The sequence below is a fragment of the Ranitomeya imitator genome, chromosome 2 (genome assembly GCF_032444005.1).
Source record: "Ranitomeya imitator isolate aRanImi1 chromosome 2, aRanImi1.pri, whole genome shotgun sequence".
Classification (NCBI taxonomy): domain Eukaryota; kingdom Metazoa; phylum Chordata; class Amphibia; order Anura; family Dendrobatidae; genus Ranitomeya; species Ranitomeya imitator.
Genome location: NC_091283.1, coordinates 59988050 through 60006993, shown reverse-complemented (window position 1 = coordinate 60006993; position 18944 = coordinate 59988050). Strand labels below are relative to the sequence as shown.

The 18944-nt window shown below is 42.1% G+C and overlaps 1 protein-coding gene across 4 annotated transcripts in view; it reads left to right on the top strand.

The window, feature by feature from the left end:
• The window catches only part of DMPK (DM1 protein kinase), a 55083-nt gene that overhangs the window by 24084 nt on the left and 12055 nt on the right, over nt 1–18944 (top strand). For all 4 annotated transcript variants that reach the window (XM_069746814.1, XM_069746812.1, XM_069746811.1 and 1 more), the window contains exons 3-11: nt 10441–10524; nt 10637–10732; nt 12264–12412; nt 12507–12600; nt 12678–12878; nt 14817–15080; nt 15843–15919; nt 16797–16887; nt 17035–17159. In XM_069746814.1, the coding sequence (XP_069602915.1) occupies nt 10441–10524; nt 10637–10732; nt 12264–12412; nt 12507–12600; nt 12678–12878; nt 14817–15080; nt 15843–15919; nt 16797–16887; nt 17035–17159 (1181 nt within the window). The remainder of the gene's footprint in view (nt 1–10440; nt 10525–10636; nt 10733–12263; nt 12413–12506; nt 12601–12677; nt 12879–14816; nt 15081–15842; nt 15920–16796; nt 16888–17034; nt 17160–18944) is intronic.

The following is an 18944-nucleotide window of genomic DNA, read 5'->3' as shown; positions in this document are numbered from 1 at the left end:
GGTTTATATCGCCAAGGAATTATTGTACTAGGTGGCAAAAACCTGCTAAACAATGGCCCATTATATAATCAAAATTCCTCAATTTTATTGCCCATGGTAGTTTCCTCCACTGGGGTCATACAGCCCCTTACCCATTGTCCTTCAGTGTATTCCGTAGGGTTTATCGGTTTTACACCACAGCCCTTTTCAAGTTTGCAGCACACTGTCCAGAGACATAACTAAGTATGTCATATTAGTGCATATGGATATCTCAAAGGGGACTATTCTATATGAGATATAGGCTGATATCCCCTATCTGTGAAGACCTGAGCTAACCATAAATAAAACCGTTAGCTCACGGTCCGCCTTTACCGATGTGTGACACTAGCCTTAGAATGGTGGACCCTTCCAGGAGAGTAGCTCCTGCTCTCATGGACTCAAGTCATGCTTGTGCCATCTCATTGTAGTAATCTCTGAACATCCTATAGCATGTCCTCTAGGGCTACACTTCCTACAGGTGGCATACCACTTTCAAGGGGTAATCCGGCGGGTTATATGACCAAACAAACCAGTCGCGATATGTGTACGATCCGCGGGCGTTCTGCATGTGTGAGATCATAACATCACCACATTGTTCAACTCCAATGTGGACGTGAGATATGTTCGGAAGGTGCCGAAAGACTCCTGTATGAATTCTAGGCAAGTTGATATGTGTCCATATACGTAGATAAGCCTGCATCGTTATACAGCTCCTTATTGTAGAGCGGAGAACATGTTATGGCACAACCGAAAACTAGCGAAGACCTGAGAGACTGGTGGGTGCAGACACTTATTTTTCCCCACAAGGAATGAAGGTCCCTGTAGAAAATTGCTCTTGTGAATTGACTTATTGTCTGTTCGGCACATCGACAGCTCAAGGATCGAAACAATGCTCTACTAAATTGGCCCTTACAGGATATGACATCCCAGACGTGTTGACAGTTTGTTCTTGATCAATCATGGATCGACCGACCGTCGCACTTTCTCAAGCTGATGAAACGATAGGGTAGAGAAGGAACGACTGAGCATTTCAGCTCTTCTGAAAGGACTACGTTTCCGATAACCAGTTCTTGAGACCTCTCACAACGCATCACTAATCATTGTCAGACATTTTCATCGCCTGTTTACACCTAGAACATAGGACACTAATACTATTATACCAGAAGGAAAAGGCTACGTCAACGTATTCTCATGACAGAACGGTTCAAAAAAATCCGATCTACGAATGAGCTTCTACATGGAGTCCGCCAAGGACGTGGTCTATCATAAGCCATTTCCAAGAAGAGAGGGTCACAATCTATTCTCAGACACTTTAAAACCTTGTTTTTTTTAAATTTCCCTTCTAATTTTTTTTATTTTTCCATATGAGGACTTATTTTTGCCTGGAGAGTTGTAGTTCTGAAAGGCAGCATTTATTCAATGCAATGGAAAACGGGGAAAAAAATTCCTAGCGCAGTGAAATTGTGAAAAAAATGCAACTCCACTATTTTTGGGGTTTTCTTTTAAAGACCTTTATTCTTTAGTAAAAGTGACTCAAATAGATTTTTTTTTTCTTTAAGTGGAGGAAAAAAATTCAGAAGCTTGTAAAAAAATTATTTTAGGTTTGTGCCGCCATTTTAATTTCTCTGTCGACGGAGCTGTGTGAGGACTTTTTTTTTTACATGGCAAACTGACGGTTTTATTGATACCAATTTGGGGAACGTATGACAGTCTGATCATTTAAGGGAGAAGCGATTGCCCAAAAATCCACAATTTTGGCGTTTTCATTTTTTCTCGTTATTACATTTATTGATTGGGTTAATTAATTTTATATTTTGATAGACCGGACTTTTATGAACACGGCAACGCTACATTTTTTTAAATTTTATTTCTTTATTTTTAATGGGGGGATTTAATTTTTACAATTTGTTTTAATGTTTTTATTTGTTTTAATAGTTTTTTTTTTTAACTCTTATTTTTACATTTCCTTAGGGGACCTGAATCTGTGAATGTCTCATTGCTTGTACTATATACTGCAGTAGATAGTGAAAATCTTGGGTGCAAGTCCCTGGCTGCCATTGGTGCCTTGTGATTGAATCATGGGGAGCTAATGGGAGCTGATGCGAGCGAGCACTGGTACGTGTTCCATTTAACCTCTGATGATGATTAAATGGTTAATGGTAGTGATCGGAGCTCATGGTGGGGCACAGATGTCGGCTATGTAATATAGCCGACATCTACCTCGTGTGGAGAGAGCTTAGCTCCCGAGCATACAACTCCGCACACCGTCGCCCCTACAATCATGTACTTATATATGATATTACATTAAGGGGGTTTATCCAAAGCACAATAAAGTCACCTAGTGAAAATGGAACGCCTTACCAGGGCAGCGGGGTACTCGGTACCGGGTCCGGTCTTAAAGAGGATGTCACGGTGACTGCAACCCGTTCCGTGGCCCTGGGCACCCAATTAATGGGAAGGTCTTTAAGGGGATTTGTAATGTCTATGTTCATGTCACCACCTGTGGATTTCGGTCAGTAGGGACCGACGCCGCTTAAAGGGGTCCTCTTGGTGATGGTAGGGTGGCTAGATGGTAACGCTTCCCACAGGTGAAGCGGGGTCCCCAGGGCTTTCCAGGTGTATGGCAAGATGGTGTAAGCCGATGAATGCACAAAGAATGAGGACACAGTTTTTCAAAGTCTATTACATGGTTTAGTGATTTTAGCAGTCCTCAGTCCAGGGTACCAGGTGTAGGGTAGCTGTAGTCCGGCCGGCTTGGAGGCAATAAGGGGGTCCCACTTCAGGTGAGGTCTGTAAGCCTTTCCTACTTGCACCAGATAGCGAGGTCCCTGCGGCTTAAAACTTGCTGACAGGGTCCCCTTTCTCCTGACAGATGTCTGTACGATAGGCAGTTTAAGCGTGTTTATAGGATCTCTTAGATGACCCGGCTCTTAAGGTCACTGCTTCACCTACGACTTGTTACAGGCAATTGACATATAGTACTATGTCCTACGATTCTGTCGCGCGTCCTGGAGAACAACATGACCTCGGGCTCCCGGTACCCGGCTTCTGTGCTCTAGCTCTGAGGGTGTCCTTCCGCTGTTCCACTCCTGACCCCTTTCCTCCACTGTGCTTCTTTCCTCTAAGCTCCACAATTCAACTCTCCTTCTGCTGCTCCCTCGTGGCTGCTCAGCCCCCACGTCTGCTCCAGACGTCCTCAAGCTACTGGAGACCAACTGTCTCCCTCCACTGTATCTCTCGGACTCTCTGAGACTCACTAACTCCTCCTCCAGACCAGGATACATCAAGTGTAAGGGAGCTGACCTGAATCTGGGTCCTGAGCTCCCCCTCCTGGCCTAGCTTCACATTGTGTTGAATGCGAGTGCCTTACCTGATAGATAGGATCAGGCTCAGACTGGCCGACAGGGTAACAGGGGAATCCACTGGTGGGCCCCTGTGCAGATCTGGGCCCCCAACCCCACTGTATGGGCAGTACTTGGTATAATTCACATGATTTACTCTGTACAGAAAAAAGAAGCATATCATTATTCATTAACCAAACTACTTAGTTTATTATTATGTAGAAATATAGGTACATTTGTGAATGAGGGTAGAATAATAATTGTATGCAGGTGAAAAGTGGGCCCCCAAAGTCAATATTACTGGTGGGCCCTTGGCATGCCAGTCCGACACTGGATAGGATCCCCTTTGCCTCCAAGCATGATATCACCCTCCCCGAAGGGAAGGCAACATCACTGCAGCAACCTGGGGTGCTGCAAAAACATATACAACCAATCAGAGCTCTTCTTTCATTTTTCCAAACCAGTTTAAAAAATGAAAGCTGAGCTCTGATAGGTTGCTATGTGCGGCTAAGATTAATGAGACCCAGTAATTGTGTCACATTTCTAAAACTTCCCAATTTAAGCCATCCCTACCTAGAATTATGAATTATGAGAGTTTTATTTTAGTCCTTAATGGCTTTAGGCAAATGGCTAGAACTTTGTTGGGACGACTGGATAAAACATTGACTGTTATGGTTACTTTTAAACAGAGAATTGAGAAGTTAATGAGCCGTCTATTATTTACTTGCATATTTCTTCTTAGGGACATAAACTTTTTTTTTTCAAATTGACCTTTATCATTAGCAAATGTTTTTTTATTCTTGTTATCCTAGTCAATATTTTTAGCTCTGGAGCTCCAATCCCAAAAAATAAAAAATTCCACCTACCAGGCACCAGCTTTGCATTGTGCTAGAATGATGTCAGCATGAGTAGTAGTTACATAGTATATACAACAAGTGAAATAAATGTCGAATACGTCACCAATTTTCTAAGTAAATCTGTTTCTAAAGGTGTTATTGGCATGAAATTCTCAACAGATGTTGGTAACAACTCATCCAATCCACACAGCCAAAGAAATCAAACCATAGATGTCCATAAATTATGTGTAATAATGAGAAACGACACAGGGAAAAAGTACTAAACACTCTCACTGAAATGTTATGGGGGACTTTAACTACCCGGATATTAACTGGGAAACAGAAACCTGTGAAACCCATAAAGGCAACAGGTTTCTGCTAATAATTTTTCTTGGTTATCTTTCACAATTGGTGCAGAATCCAACCAGAGGAGCAGCACTTTTAGACCTAATACTATCTAATAGACCTGACAGAATAACAAATCTGCAGGTGGTCGGGCATCTAGGAAATAGCGACCACAATATTGTACAGTTTCACCTGTCTTTCACTAGGGGGACTTGTCAGGGAGTCACAAAAACACTGAACTTTAGGAAGGCAAAGTTTGACCAGCTTAGAGATGCCCTTAATCTGGTAGACTGGGACAATATCCTCAGAAATAAGAATACAGATAATAAATGGGAAGTGTTTAAGAACATCCTAAATAGGCACTGTAAGCGGTTTATACCTTGTGGGAATAAAAGGACTAGAAATAGGAAAAACCCAATGTGGCTAAACAAAGAAGTAAGACAGGCAATTAACAGTAAAAAGAAAGCATTTGCACTACTAAACCAGGATGGCACAATTGAAGCTCTAAAAAACTATAGGGAGAAAAATACTTTATCTAAAAAACTAATTAAAGCTGCCAAAAAGGAAACAGAGAAGCACATTGCTAAGGAGAGTAAAACTAATCCCAAACTGTTCTTCAACTATATCAATAGTAAAAGAATAAAAACTGAAAATGTAGGCCCCTTAAATAGTGAGGAAAGAATGGTTGTAGATGACGAGGAAAAAGCTAACATATTAAACACCTTCTTCTCCACGGTATTCACGGTGGAAAATGAAATGCTAGGTGAAATCCCAAGAAACAATGAAAACCCTATATTAAGGGTCACCAATCTTACCCAAGAAGAGGTGCGAAACCGGCTAAATAAGATTAAAATAGATAAATCTCCGGGTCCGGATGGCATACACCCACGAGTACTAAGAGAACTAAGTAATGTAATAGATAAACCATTATTTCTTATTTTTAGGGACTCTATAGCGACAGGGTCTGTTCCGCAGGACTGGCGCATAGCAAATGTGGTGCCAATATTCAAAAAGGGCTCTAAAAGTGAACCTGGAAATTATAGGCCAGTAAGTCTAACCTCTATTGTTGGTAAAATATTTGAAGGGTTTCTGAGGGATGTTATTCTGGATTATCTCAATGAGAATAACTGTTTAACTCCATATCAGCATGGGTTTATGAGAAATCGCTCCTGTCAAACCAATCTAATCAGTTTTTATGAAGAGGTAAGCTATAGGCTGGACCACGGTGAGTCATTGGACGTGGTATATCTCGATTTTCCAAAGCGTTTGATACCGTGCCGCACAAGAGGTTGGTACACAAAATGAGAATGCTTGGTCTGGGGGAAAATGTGTGTAAATGGGTTAGTAACTGGCTTAGTGATAGAAAGCAGAGGGTGGTTATAAATGGTATAGTCTCTAACTGGGTCGCTGTGACCAGTGGGGTACCGCAGGGGTCGGTATTGGGACCTGTTCTCTTCAACATATTCATTAATGATCTGGTAGAAGGTTTGCACAGTAAAATATCGATATTTGCAGATGGTACAAAACTATGTAAAGCAGTTAATACAAGAGAAGATAGTATTCTGCTACAGATGGATCTGGATAAGTTGGAAACTTGGGCTGAAAGGTGGCAGATGAGGTTTAACAATGATAAATGTAAGGTTATACACATGGGAAGAAGGAATCAATATCACCATTACACACTGAACGGGAAACCACTGGGTAAATCTGACAGGGAGAAGGACTTGGGGATCCTAGTTAATGATAAACTTACCTGGAGCAGCCAGTGCCAGGCTGCAGCTGCCAAGGCAAACAGGATCATGGGGTGCATTAAGAGAGGTCTGGATACACATGATGAGAGCATTATACTGCCTCTGTACAAATCCCTAGTTAGACCGCACATGGAGTACTGTGTCCAGTTTTGGGCACCGGTGCTCAGGAAGGATATAATGGAACTAGAGAGAGTACAAAGGAGGGCAACAAAATTAATCAAGGGGATGGGAGAACTACAATACCCAGATAGATTAGCGAAATTAGGATTATTTAGTCTAGAAAAAAGACGACTGAGGGGCGATCTAATAACCATGTATAAGTATATAAGGGGACAATACAAATATCTCGCTGAGGATCTGTTTATACCAAGGAAGGTGACGGGCACAAGGGGGCATTCTTTGCGTTTGGAGGAGAGAAGGTTTTTCCACCAACATAGAAGAGGATTCTTTACTGTTAGGGCAGTGAGAATCTGGAATTGCTTGCCTGAGGAGGTGGTGATGGCGAACTCAGTCGAGGGGTTCAAGAGAAGCCTGGATGTCTTCCTGGAGCAGAACAATATTGTATCATACAATTATTAGGTTCTGTAGAAGGACGTAGATCTGGGGATTTATTATGATGGAATATAGGCTGAACTGGATGGACAAATGTCTTTTTTTGGCCTAACTATGTTACTATATTACTATATGTGGGGGTAACTTATGTAGGCAATCCAGTGACACAGTGTGCCAGCAATCAGAGCACATACAGTGATTTGATAATAACCCAAAAACAATAGAACGAGCTCTGAGACGTGGAATCTCTGTAGACCGCAATACCTGAACCTATCCTAAACACAACTAAAGGCAGCTGTGGATTGCGCCTGTCACTACCTATGCAACTCGGCACAGCCTGAGGAGCTGACTAGCCTGAAGATAGAAAAACAAGCCTGACTTGCCTCAGAGAAATACCCCAAAGGAAAAGGCAGCCCCCCACATATAATGACTGTTAGCAAGATGAAAAGACAAACGGTAAGAATCTGGAATTGCTTGCCTGAAGAGGTGGTGATGGCGAACTCAGTCGAGGGGTTCAAGAGAGGCCTGGATGTCTTCCTGGAGCAGAACAATATTGTATCATACAATTATTAGGTTCTGTAGAAGGACGTAGATCTGGGGATTTATTATGATGGAATATAGGCTGAACTGGATGGACAAATGTCTTTTTTCGGCCTTACTAACTATGTTACTATGTTAGTATGTTACTTTGTGCAAAAGTCTCTGTTGGTGTTGAAGCTTCATGATGCCTCCTGTATGGAGAAACTAGTCGCAGGCATTGCTCAGGTTTGATTTTGGTCCATTCTTCCACACAAACACTTTTCACATCCTAAAGCTTCCGTGGGCTCCTTCTATGAACTCTGAGCTTTAGTTTCTTCCATAAATTTTTGATTGGATTCAGGTCAGTGATTGGCTCGGCCATTCTAGCAGCTTTATTTTCTTACCCTGAAACCAGTTGAGAGTTTCCTTGGCTGTGTGTTTGGGATCACTGTCTTGCTGAAAAGTCCACCCTTGTTTCATCTTCATCATCCTGGTAGATGAAAAAAAAGCTGCTGCCAATGTCTCGGTATATTTATCCATTCATCCTTACTCCAATGAAATGAAGTGCCATATGCTGAAAAACAGCACCACACCATGATGTTCCCACCTCCAAACTTCACTGTTGGTATGCCTTTTTTGGGTGATATGCAGTGTCTTGTGATCTCCAAATATAAATTGTATTATGGCATCCAAGGAGTTCAATTTTGGTCTCATCCAACCAGACTATATTCTCTGCTTGAACATGCTTTTTGTTCAGCAATGAAGTCTTGTGTGGTAAGCGTTCATACAAGCAATATATGTTGAGTGTATTACTTATAATTTTCTTTAAAACAATTATACCTGCTGATTCTAGATCTTTCTGTAGCTCACCACAGGTGGTCATTGGCTCATGGACAACTCTTCTGATAATTCTTTTCACTCCTCTGTCTGAAATCTTGTGGGGAGCACCCTGTGATGGCTGGTTTATGGTGCAATGATGTTCTTTTCACTTCTGGATTATGGCCCCAACAGTGCTCTCTGGAACCTTCAGCAGTTTAGAAATTCTTCTGTAACCAATGCCATCAGTATGTTTTGCAACAATAAGGTTGCAAATGTTTTGAGACAGGTCACTGATTTTATCCATCCTGAGATGTTTCTTGTGTGGTATTTTGATAATGATACACCTTTTTATATGTCATCAGTTGAACCAGCTGATATTATTTTTCCCTAAGTGGCAGGATTGCTTTCTAATTACAGATAGATTTCAGCTGGTGTCAGGACTTTCCATGGCTTTTTGTGCCTCTCTTTCTTAAGTTCAATACTTTTTCCCTGTGTCATTTTGTATTATTACACATAACTTAATTTATGGACATCTATAGTGTGATTTCTTTGCTTGTGTGGATTGAATGGGTTATTACCGACATCTGGTGAGAATTTCATGTCAATAGCACCTTTAGACATATTTACTTAGAAAATTGGTGACATGTTCAATATTATTTTACCCATTGTATAGGTAGGTGAGGAAAAAAGTTGCAAAGTCAGAATGCTTTCAAATATAACAGTATTAATAATTTTTTTCATGAATTGACAAAATGCAAAGGGAATGAACAAAAGGAAATCTAAATGTAATCAATGTTTAGTGTGACCACCACTTTGCCTTCAAAACTTTATTAGCTCTTCTAGGTACACTTTCACAAAGTCAGTGAATTTGTAAAATTATAGTCCATTGTATGATTAACCAGTTATACCAAACAGGTGATAATGATTATCATTTTTATGCGTAGTCTGAATCACAGTCATTAACTAAAACTGAAAAAGCTGGGTAGGAGGCTTAAAATGGCCGAAGAACAGTCAAACTCTGTTTTTCACAGCCTCCCCCTTGTAGCAGTTTTATTTCACAGGTCATCCACCTTAGCAAGACTGAGCAGAGAAATAAGCCATAAGGTAGTTATACTGCATCAGCAGGGTCTCTTCCAGGGAAAGAGTTCAACACAGATTGGGGTGTAAAGATGTGCTACTCATTCTCTTTAGAAAAAGCACTAAGAAATGGGAAACGTAGAGGACCGTAGACACAGTGGTTGGCCAGCGAAACTTAGTGCAGCAGATGAAAAAAGCATGTTTACTTTCTTTTGAAATGTGAAGATATCCAGCAGTGCCATCAGCTCAGAATGGGCAGCAACCAGTGGGACACAGTAACACCCAACTACTCTGTGGAGAAGACTGGCCAGATCTGGTCTTCACAAACAAGTTGAGGCCAAAAAGCCATACCTTTGGCATGGAAACAAGGACAAGTGACTCAACTGTGCATAAAGAAACAGGAAAATGGAAGAAGGTGCTTTGAACTAATAGGTCACAATATGAAATATGTGTCTGTAACAGAAGATTTTCCCACGAAAGGCTGGAGAGTAGTTCAATAATGAGTGTCTTCATGCAACAGTGAAGCAGTGTGGAGTTTTCTTGTGAATTTGAGGCTGAATTTCAGCAAAAGGAGTTGGGGATTTTGGTCAAGATTAATGCGAAAAAATAGAGGAAAATACTTGTCAATCATGTAATACCATCAGAGAGGCTTCTAATAAGCTCCAAATTTTTTCTTCAGCAGGGCAACGACCCCAAACATAGAGCTAATGTCATTAAGGAGTATCTTCAGCGTAAATAAAAACAAGGAGTGATGATACAGCCCCAACAACATAGCCTTGATCTCAACATCACCCAGTCTGTCTGAGATAACATGAAAAGACAGAACGATTTGCACGAGCGACATCAATATAAGATCTTTATTTAGTTTCTCCAAGATGTTTGGAGCAACCCCCGTGCTGAGTTTCTTCAAAAACTGTGTGAAAGTCAAAGTGTACCTAGCAAAATTGATGATTTATTGCTGTTTTGAAGCCAAAGAGTGATCAAATAAAATGTTGATGTGATTTAGATTTATCTATTGTTCCTTCACTTAGTATTTTCTTAATTGATGAAAATAAACTATTAACACTTCTATTTTTTAAGCATTTCTTACTTTGCATCATTTTTTTCACATAAAAATATTAGTTACTGGAAGATATTCTTCATTCCTGTTTTTTTTTATGGTTTTGCCTTTCTTGCTTTCAGGTTGCAGTTGTGCGGAAGAAAAGCAACGCTCAAGTTTACGCCCTGAAAATAATGAACAAGTGGGACCTTCTGAAAAGATCAGATGTGAGAGGAGAGGACATATGGAGGGATGGTGTGTGGGGAACAGTGGGGAAGCATATAGGTCAAGGACAGAAAGTAAAGAAGCTACATGTTCATCTTCATTTTCTGTGTCTAGGTTGCCTGCTTTAGAGAAGAGCGAGAAGTTCTGGTGAATGGAGATAAGAGATGGATAACACAGTTGCACTTTGCCTTCCAGGATGATAATTATCTTGTAGGTTTTTTATTTATACTACACTAGGGTAAGGGTATTGAGCAAAGTTCCTTAAAAGAGTGCAAACAACTTAAAAAAGCGTGTCAATGGGTTGTGTTTGGTATTACAACGTAGTCCCATTTAGGTGACCATCACCATGGCTTCACCAAAACGTGAAATTTCAGGCTTGATTTAAGTTGATTCCACTTCTCCCATTACCTCAGGCCATATATTACTCGTACAGGTCTTGAAAGCTGAGATCTACAGTGGTTTTTGTCTGCAAAATCAATAGAAGAAGGTACAGAGAATTAGTGTTTACAACTTAAGGGCTGATTCTTCAAAGAAATTTTGCTAGAATTTTAGCCTAAAACTGTTTGAAAAGTATGATCTCAGTCGAAAAAAAACATAATAATTTACACCATAAAGTAACATAAGACCAATCTTGATGAAAACACCATTCTTGATGAATCAGAGTCTTAGAACCAAAACAGTGACCCCCATTAACCTTCTCGGATACCATATCGGCAGGGAATTAAAGGGAGTCTGTCATCTGATTCACGGTGCCCAAACCACGGCCAACATGAATCAGACACTGTCTACATTATTTCAGCTCTTTATGTTTTACTTTGACACCCTATGGGTCTAGAAGTAAGCCGAACAGAGACTTTGCACTTCAGATGACTGCTAGTCCAAGGCAGGTCCCTGGCAGCTTCTCCCTGCCCCTCACCTCTAGACTGAAAGGTCTCTCTCTCTCTCTGTGCGTATAGGTACAGACCTGTGCATCTATGGGATCAGGGAGGGGAGAAACCTCCGCGGACCGGCCTTGGACTAGTCAACCGAGGCACATTATCCCATAATGGCTTTTCATTGTATTTTTTATTTGAAATGCTCCAGCTTTTCAGAGAAAAACATACAAAGCTGCAATGATGCATCCAGTATGAAATCCATGCTAACCGTAAACCGGGCAGCAGGAATCAGATGAAAGGTTCCTTTTAAAGGGCTAAAACATTCCACAAAATTATCATCTATCCACAATTTCTAGATCTAAGTGGAACCTTCACTGATATCCATCTTCATCACTTCTACAGACAGTGAATGCAGTGGCAGAGCGTGTCCGCTCCTTCCATCTGAGGTGTCGCAGCTCGGAGAGAAGAGGGAGTAAAGAGAACAGGAGATATTGCTCATCTAGCTTTGCCAGGGATGGGACCCATACAGATTTAAAAATGATTGCCTTTTCATTTGATCACTCTTGTGAAATGGAATAACCCTTTTAATTCTCCATTCATCCATCCAATCGCCGGTGGTCATTCTGGGGTCCTGTTTTAGATTTTGCACTGGGGTCCAGGATCACCTCTTATTTCCTCCATGTAAGTTGCAATGTCACAGGACAGGTAAAGTAGCTAGGTTTCCAGTGTGAGGACTCATCAGAAGAGCACCCTACATCTCAGTTTTATGGTTCCCATGAGTGCAACAGAATGAAGAAGGCATTACTTTCTTACTTCTCTTTGTGGTTTTGGAAGACATACTGTATGACTTATTATTCTTTTTCCAGTACCTTGTGATGGATTATTATGTGGGTGGTGACCTTCTCTCCCTACTCAGTAAGTTCTCAGATGGTTTTCCTCCACACATGGCGATCTTCTACCTGGCTGAGATGGTCATGGCTGTAAATTCTGTCCACTCTCTGGGCTACATACACAGGTGAGAGATATTTAAATAAGTTAGAAGTTTTTCAATGACCCTTGTACCTAGAAATCAGTATTTGTAATTTATTTTTTTCATTTTTCTTGTTCAGAGATATAAAACCAGATAACATGCTGTTAAACCGGTCAGGCCATATCCATCTTGGTGATTTTGGTTCCTGTTTGAAACTACGCCAAGATGGCACGGTATGATAAATCTAAGGTTTGCTCCTTGCTCCAGTCTACACTAACACACCAGGTTTGACTTCTGACTTTTCTTGAAGGTGTCCTGCTCTGTTGCTGTGGGAACTCCTGACTATCTGTCTCCAGAAATTCTTCTTGCCCTTGAAGACCATACCTTGTCCTATGGCGTTGAATGTGATTGGTGGTCTATAGGGGCCTGTGCTTACGAGATGTTCTTTGGACATCCTCCCTTTTATGCTGAATCTGTTGTCGAAACATACGGAAAGATTCTTCACTATAAAGTAAGTGAGATCAAGCTGCTGGTATATCACTGACACTTTGAAAGATAATTTTCTTATACCCCAGTTAGGGATTTCTGGGATAGCATTTGGGCAGATCTTTAGTTCAGAATGCTCCTCTTTCCAAGGCTCTGTCCTGTCCTGCACTTCACAATCAAGCCATTCTTGTTACTGATAAGGTTTAATACTTTATTTTCCCTGTAGTGGCGCTGTAGGGAAAAGTTTCCCAAAAGATTACAGGTGATCATTTTAGGTCACAGCAGATGGACACTTTGTGACCTGCTTATTGTCAGAGAATTCTTCTAACAATTATGGATTTAATGTAATTATCCTGGAATGAAACGTGACATTTCAGACATTGAACTGGGAATATTTTACTTAATCTGTTGGTTTAAGTAGTTTCCAACCTGTCGTTCCACAGTGGTTACAGCTGTGGCTTTAAGGACATGCAAAAGAGTTGTACTTTTGTAGGTTGGTGATCCCCACTATAGACAATGCCTGGCTCTATTTTCTTAGCATAGTAGTTGACACAAGTGTGATTATACTTCACGTATGGGCACACAGGGATACTCCGATTCCTCCGTATGTTGACTAGTTGATGGCCACCTAATTTCCTTTTGATCTAATGGTGAAAAGTTCTAAATATGAGAATGGCCAATTTTTGGCTTCCTCTGAATATTGAGTCCAGGAAGATTTCACAGTACTTTGTTTAGTGATAACCAAACCTGAGAATGTCTTATTGTATCTACTCGGGAATTAACAGTACCGTGGGTTTCTTCAATTCTAATGTCTATGGGGGCTTCCTGACTTTCCCCAAACAGATGATTGGTTACTCTAAATTCAAGCCGGCTTACTTCCCCTCTTGCAATTGAAAACACATGAACACACTTGTCTGAGTTGAGCGTTGATACGTGTAGAAGAGTCGGGAGTGATATCTTTCGGTCAACACCTAGCTATGGCTGCTTAAAGATATGTTCTCACTTGATGATTGACAGGAAAACTCCTCCAATTGTTTTAAATGGCCATTCATACGGTTGCAGGCTCTTCCACTCTTGTTTTACAAACTGCTTCAATGAGTTATGCCACTTATCGAAGCAGTTTCCACCCAAACACTTTGGCATGTAGCCACACACAGCTTAGGCTTCTTTCAGACTTCCGTCGGTACGCGGCCGTCGCTAAGTTTTTTAGCACAACATGGGCAGCGGACGCAGTGTTTCAATGCGTCCGCTGCCCATTGTGAAGTCCCAGAGAGGAGGGGGTGGTGTTCCGGCCGCGCCTGCGCAGTTTAAAATGCAGGACCCGACGTCCGAAAAAAGTTCCCTTGAACGTTTTTTTAGATACGACGGCCCGCCAAATACTGACGCATCCAGTGCACGACGTATGGAACGTGTGTCCATCTGTCGCAATGCGTCGGTAATACAAGTCTATGTGCAAAAAACGCATCCTGCGGGCAACTTTTCAGGATGCGTTTTTTTACACAGAACGACGCATTGCAACGTCTTGTAAAAGACGGAAGTGTAAAAGTAGTCTCAGTCTCATTGAGTGGGGCAGAACCTTGATACCTCAAACTACGAGTCTCTAGGATTTCTCCCTCCTTTTTTTAATACACAAAAGCACAATGGGCCCTAATAGGGTATTTGAAAACGGGTTATTTAAAGCAGACCACCGCTTTAAATTAATCTTCCACCCTTGAGAAATGTGCAGATTTCGCGTCAAATCTTCCAGGCGTAGTTTAATTTTCTAACCTGGTTGAGACATATATGACAGGATTACATAGAGCTTTTTCTGCTATCAGGTCCAGATACCTAAGGATATTCCAGTTCCATATTGACATTTCTACTTTAGACTACACCATTCTGTGCTTCTACCTTGACTTCTGCAAGATGTGGGTCTGATGATGGTCGTTGAATGTTCTAGCTGACTCTTATATTTCCTCTCCAGGAGCACTTTAACTTTCCCTCCTCAGCGAGTGAGCTACCACCAGAGGCATTAGACTTCATCTCATCCCTAATTTGTGATCGTGAATCCCGCCTGGGCATTAATGGACTCCAGGATTTCCAAAGCCATCCACTCTTTGATGAAATTGACTGGGAAAGACTGCGGGAATTCTTTCCACCTTTTGTTCCTGAGTCAGGGGGCGCCACAGACACCTCGAATTTTGATGTTGTAGAAGATCAGCTATCGGAAATGATCAGTGGGGGTGGGGTGAGTATGTATTGTTTCCTGATTATTACGGAATTTTTATTTTTAATCATCTGACAAATTTTGTATTGAAACAATCAATGAACCAAATAAATGCTTATCTTAGTACATACTGTATAGAACATATATCACCTAAAGGTGATAAAAATATGACTACTGGAGGTCTGACTGCTGGGAACCCCACTGATGATGCTAACAGAGGTCCCTAAGGCTATATGTACACGTTTAGTATTTGCAGCAGAAAATTCTTGTTAGCTGTGTACGATACGCACATTTTAATTATAGTTTTGTTATGTTTTTTTCTTTTATACATGTGTTTTTGTTGCAGATTTTCCCCCCACTCATTAGTATGGGTGAAATCTGCAGCAAAAACACTGAAAGTATTGACAGGCTGCTTGTTTAAATCTGCAAGGAAAAAATAAACAACGTGTGCAGAAGAGTTCAGGAATCTCATTCACTTTACTAGTACTAGGAAATCCTTCCCATTTTGTGACAAAACTGCAACAAAAATGCGATGTGTGCACAGTGTTCACACCTTTAGTCCCCTGTGTGAATGAAGCCGTTATGATTATGTGCCACCAATGCTCCATCGCTGTCTATAGGAGTGGTGATCTCACACTTTCACTACAACTCCCTTTTCACGGGGCACTTTGGACCCCTCATTTTCAGGATAAAGGGTTGTCTCAGCAAATGTAGGGCATTGAGATGGGAAACCCTTTAATTTTACTATGCATTATAGGTGTTTTTTGTTTATGTACGCTTTAGGAAACCATATCAGATGTTGGGGATAGCTCTCCTCTTGGAGTCAACCTTCCCTTTGTTGGCTACTCCTATACATACAGGTAAGAAGATTATGATCTTTCTGTATGATATTTATGAGCCTCTATCACATGCTTACCAAAATGTTGGTTGGTAAAATGAGGACCCTCTGCCCATTAGATAAAAATCGTTTAAACCCACCAAATTTGGCAGGATTGGCCGACCATCTACCTTCTGTGAGGGCCTCCCGATTCTCCCTTGAGAGATGATCTCGATGGAGTGAAGGACTGTTGCGTTTCTAACGCCCGATCCTTTTGCTCAGCGGGGAGTTAACCGAGTCTTCCTGTGTATGAGGGAGTGAAGAGAACCATATAATGTTAGAGTTGGAAGGGACCTTCAGGATCATCGTGTCCAACCCCCTGCTCAATGCAGGATTCACTAAACCATCTCAGACAGATGTCTGTTCAGCTTCTGAAGACTTCCATTGAAGGAGAACGCACCACCTCTCGTTGCAGCCTGTTCCACTCATTGATGACCCTCACTGTCAAAAAGTTTTTCTCTAACATCTGATCTGTATCTTCTCCCTTTCTGTTTCATCCCATTACTCCTTGTGCTAGCTGTCAGCCAAGCAACGATTTTACCGACAATTATCTATTGTGTATACTCCTGCCCACAGGACTGCCTAATGTGTATTGTCCTGCCCACAGGACTGCCATAAGAATGCCCCAAAGTAGAAAGCAACATGTCATTTTTGGCAGAGTTTACATAAACTCCATTCCTTTTCCGATCAGGCTCATGCTTGAGTTTGCCTGAACATTTTCCAAAAATTTTAAATAGTCTCAGCAAATTCAGGATATTTGGCAGCTACACTATTGTGGAACTGTAAATCTTCAATTAAAAACACTTTTCTCTTTTAAAATGAAATATTTGTAACATTCCACAATTATGTCTCCCTCCTAGAGATGACGGCAGGGATCATGTTTGGGGGAACTTAAGAAACACATGTGCATGTAATGTAAGAACACACCTAATGAGCCATGGGGAGAACTTGGTGAGTATAAGACCGTTAATAAATTAAATGTATAATCAATATAAAAGCCTAAAATCCACAAATTGTCAATGACGCCTGTAACAGCCTTGTCTTGGGTGACATATTTAACTGAAACCTGGTGATAGAAGATTTATCTTCTACTTCCAGGAATCACATTTGGATCCCTCGCTGTTGTCTGAGCTCCGCAATGCTCTGCAGAGTGAGGTGGAGGCGAGGGAGGCGCTGTCTTCTGAAATGAGTTTACTTCAAGCAGCCAATCAGAGCCTTGCCAGGTGAGCGCCATCTATGTGTCCAAGATGGGAAAAAACATGCAGTCACTTTGAGTTATATATGGAGCGTCAGCAGACAAGACCACTGCTCCATACAACTGGAGCGCCCCCAGACGCAGGGCCGTGGGTTACTCGGTACCGGTCCTCTGCTGGCTCAGTTCTGGGGATGTCACAGTGGCTGGACCCGGTCCGTGACCCTGCTAAGGGGCGTCCAATGAAAGGTGGTGTGAGTCTGTCAAGGTTTTGTGACGCCACCTGTGGTGTTCGGTCAGGGCGACCGACGCTGCTTGGGGTCCGCTGGGGTGATGTGATGGCAGCTAGATGGTATACCTTCCCACAGATGAAGTATGTCCCCAGGGCTTCCCAGTAAGGGGGATGGTGATGGTGTAAGGTGCAGACAATAACGAGGACACAGGGTTGCAGTCTCTTTACCTCTTTACTGAAGACTTCGGGATCTGCAATCCAGAGCACAGTTAACAGGGCTGTCTGAGACTGGCCGGTCCGAAGCCACATCCAGAGTTCCCTTTACAGGTGGAAATTTTTGCCTACCACTAGCGCCTGTGTGTTGTAGTGCTTCCCTGCTGAGCATTCGGGATAGTCCTCACAACTTCTATTCTCGTTCGTTCTAATTCGTTCCAGTTCTTTCTAGTTCTCCGTCCCCCAAGTATGTTATGGCTAGGACGCACCCGTTTGACGGGAAGGCTCGGAGTTCTTCCGGGACCCTAGAGACGCCCCTCTCCACGTGTTGCCCCCTATGTGTGCTTAGGTGATGTAAGGTAGACAGCCAACCTATAATTAACTGTCCTGCGGAGTTTGAAGTAAGGCATAGAGTCAGTTACTTCCTCGGTGATCTCGTTTCTCCACAATATCCTTCGCTTCGTATCTCTTTCTTAGGATAACGCCGCGGGTAATGCAGGCGCGGTTCCGTAACGTACTGTTCTTGTCGCTAGGTACCTGCCAGGTTCCCACGCCTGACAGGGACCCCCCTGAATCTTCTCCCTGCAACACCCCCTGCCACGGGATGTTGCCTGAATCCAACCCAGTCAGCTTCTGACTAACTTCCTATCCAACCCCTAGTTTTACCAGTGTGAGGAGTGGCCCAATAAATAAAGCCTTTTTCTCCCCCTAGTGGCCAGACTGTGAAGTGTAATGTGTGCTGGTGATACCTGGTCAGAAGAACTCCTTTAGTGCCATCAGACGTACCATCACTCCCCTTAGTGGCAGAGCGACGTTACTGCAACGACCAGATCTCTGGGGCGCTGCACAACAACTCCTCATCATGGACGTTCTAGGGCTTAGAGACATTAATGTTTCAGAAAACCTCTGTCCCCTGACTGCAGTTTGTTTTAAAAAAACCCCAACAACAACTGTGCATTACTCATCCTCCCCAGGTCCAGCACTGAGTCTCTGCTGGACTGTAATTGTCTGAAGTGCCGACATCATATTGACAGCGCTGCAGCCAATCACCGAACTCAACCCTGTCTGAATTGACAGTACAAAAATGCTGGAGCTGCAGACAATAACAGACCTTGAGAGTAGCAGCGGAGACTCAGCATTGGGTCTGGGGAAGGTAAGTAAAGCACTTTTTTTGTTTGTTTTTGTTGTTTTTTTTAAATTGCAGCCGGGGGACAGGAATTTTTCTGAAACAGGAAAACCTTAAAGGGAACCTGTCACCCCGTTTTTTGAGATTGAGATATAAATACTGTTAAATAGGGTCTGCGCTGTGTGTTACTATAGTGTATGTAGTGTACCCCGATTCCCCACCTATGCTGAGAAATAACTTACCAA